Source organism: Mus caroli, chromosome 1 (genome assembly GCF_900094665.2).
Source record: "Mus caroli chromosome 1, CAROLI_EIJ_v1.1, whole genome shotgun sequence".
NCBI classification, from domain to species: domain Eukaryota; kingdom Metazoa; phylum Chordata; class Mammalia; order Rodentia; family Muridae; genus Mus; species Mus caroli.
This window is the reverse complement of record NC_034570.1, coordinates 170,839,371-170,842,101: the sequence shown is the minus strand read 5'-3', so window position 1 is coordinate 170,842,101 and position 2,731 is coordinate 170,839,371. Positions and strand designations below refer to the sequence as shown.

The 2,731-nt window shown below is 54.2% G+C and overlaps 1 protein-coding gene across 3 annotated transcripts in view; it reads right to left on the bottom strand.

Annotated features, from left to right (window-relative positions):
- Positions 1–645: 645 nt before the first annotated feature.
- Positions 646–2,731, bottom strand: part of Tmem63a (transmembrane protein 63A) — a 34,318-nt gene continuing 32,232 nt past the window's right edge. For all 3 annotated transcript variants that reach the window (XM_029478127.1, XM_021156138.2, XM_029478122.1), the window contains exons 22-23: positions 2,513–2,575; positions 646–1,565 (exon numbers count right to left, since the gene is read on the bottom strand). In XM_029478127.1, coding sequence (XP_029333987.1) covers positions 1,398–1,565; positions 2,513–2,575 — 231 coding nt within the window. In that variant the 3' untranslated portion in view covers positions 646–1,397. The remainder of the gene's footprint in view (positions 1,566–2,512; positions 2,576–2,731) is intronic.

Genomic DNA, 2,731 nt, shown 5'->3' with positions numbered 1-2,731 from the left:
CACCTGGCTCTCCTCCCAGAGGTCAGCTCACACTTCTGCCCTTGTGCTTTGGTGCCCATTGGGCCCTCTGAATCAATCCAGACTGGCAAACAGTCGCTGGCCAGGGCCACCCTGTGCCAAGCAGCCCCCAGAGTAGCGATGGCACCATCCAGACACCCACAAAGTTCCGACCTGTGGGAGAAAAGGCAGTGTGGCTGGCTGGCTGGCTGCCTCAAGTAGCCAAGAGCCACCAGACCCGTGAAAAGAGGAATGGGGAGACCCTGCCTGGTCCATTGTCGTAAGGGGGCTGGAATGGAGGCAGGCCCAAATAGTTGGTCTGCCACAGTCCTGCTCTGGCCCACACCTTTACCCAACCGTGGACTGCTAAGTCCCACCTTCCTTTTTGCTACCTTCCTCCTCATCTCCGCCTGCCCCCTAGGGCCCAACCCTAGGTCCCACTTTGGAAAAAGAGTGAGCTGCCCAAAACCGAAGAAATGGAGAGGCACCCTGTTCTCTCTGTGTCTGCCACTCGGACCTCTCATAATTCCAAGATGCCCTTGACTCTGCCCCTGCTATCTTGGGCAGAGCAGACTTATCAGGTAGAGGCTGGAAGAATCCTGCACAGACGTGGAAAATCTGTACATGAACCCGGAAGAAGCATGAGAGGTGTGGCCTCACCACCAGCCCAGTGGGTACTTTATTAATGGTTCTCATGTCCCCACCTGCTCTGGGATTACCCAGTCACAGCCCAGTCTCAGGCAACAGGATACAAAAACCCCGAAGCACAGCAGGAGCAGAGGCAGCTACAAAGCCAGTTGGCAGGAGCCTGCTGAACAGGTATTCCCCAGTCCCTACAGCTAATCCATGGATCCCTGAAAAGGGACTGCAGGCTGAACAGCACTGTAGGGCCCCACATGGCCTCCATCTCAGACCCAACTGCTGCGCTATGCATCAGCTTGCAAAAGGCTAAGCAGTGTTCCAGGGCTCAGAGGGACCAAGTCTTTCCTGGACACATCTCCCCATCAACCAGAAGTCCCCAAATATGATTGCCCTAAAGGCAAAAGCCCAACACACGATCTTGGCTACAAACCACTAGGGACATACACCATGCTCACTACAGAGCATCCTGAGCAGTGGATGGGGGAAAAAAGTGCAAATCCTCAGATGACCACAAGAGGGAGCTACAAATGTTCCCCACACTGGGACCAGAAAAGAAACCTTACAGATGGCTCCCAGGGACAGCAGCCCCACCGGATACCCTCAGCCAAGGACCAGAACCCCAGGACCCGCTGGTTTCCTCTTCTCACAATATGGGGCTTTTAAACAGCAAAACCCTCAAGAGCCTGTCTGGGGCACAGCCCCTTGTGTCCCTCGGTATTCCTAGATGCTCCCAGCCTGCCAAACCAGCTTGTCCACTCTCAGGATTCCTGGTAGGCATAAGCCTCAGTGTCACTAGGATCTTGAGCCACAGGCTGCCCAGGAAGAGTCCCACTGATGTTATGGATGGCACCGTAGGTCTGCTGCTGCTGTGGGGATAGTGCTGTCTTCTCTGAGGCCAAACCGTTCAGAATCCGAGGCACATAGGGCTGTCAGCAAAGGCAAAGAGTTAAATCTTGGATGGTGGCAAGCCTGACATCTCACATCCTGGTCATGCCCCACTTACCCCTCTTTCTCCCAACGGGAGGACACATATCAGGAAATAGCATTCTCATGGGACACTTGGACCCACAATAAGCCAGAGCAAAATGGGAAGCCGTCTACAACCCAGATCTCATGACCATATGAAGAAAGGAAGAGTGGCTTCCTCCAGTTCTCGGAGGAAGCACTCCTTCCCGGTACTGTATTCTGAGTGACTGCCTGTTTATTTGGGAACTGTCTGTCTGCCTGTCTGTCTATAGTGTGTGTCTGTCAGCTATGCATCCCTCCCGGACCCAGGCTGGAAATGAAGGTTCTAAGCTTCTTCATCGCCTGCTCTCCTTGCTGGCTGGCAGGGCCTGGGCCATAGCTGCCTCTGGGTAACTGCGCTCCTGAATACCTACTTATGGGGGGCTTGAGTCTTTTTGTTGTTGTTGTTTGTTTGTTTGTTTGATTTTAAGATGTAACCCTGACTGTCCTGAAACTTGATCCTTAGACCAGGCTGGCCTCAAACTCAGAGATCCACTTGCCTCTACCTCATAAGTACTGGCATTAAAGGCGTGCTCCGGCACGCCCCAGCTTTGAAGAGTCTTTCCCCTAGGGAGGTAGCGGCTGGAAGGCCTGAGGCTGAGGAGGCCAGTCAGAGTCCTACCCTCATTTCTGTTAGGATGAGCAGAAGTTACCACTCAACCATCTGGAGCTCAAGAGCCACACCCTACCCTGAGGGAGCATCCTGGAGGATAGAGTGTGGGGGGGGGGGAGCCAGGAAGAAGAAGGGGGCCTTTCCAGCCTGGCAGAACTGTTCCAGCACATTCTTGTGGCTTCTCTGGGTGGGACCTTGCAACCAGCATGACAAACAATAACCATCGTGGGGACGGAAACACAGATAGCAGCTTACTGTGAATGGCGGGGGCACGTGGGCCTCGGCTTCGCTTCCTTTGTCACTAGCTGGTTCTTCTGTCTGTGGACAACAGCAGATACAATGACGAACAGAGCCAGTCTCTCTGAACTAAGGTCCCCCAAACAAACAGACCAGTAACCCAGCAGAATAATAGGAGCAGCCGGCACCAGGCTCCCAATGCAGCCCAACTGAGACACAGGGACGGTGGCGGGGGGG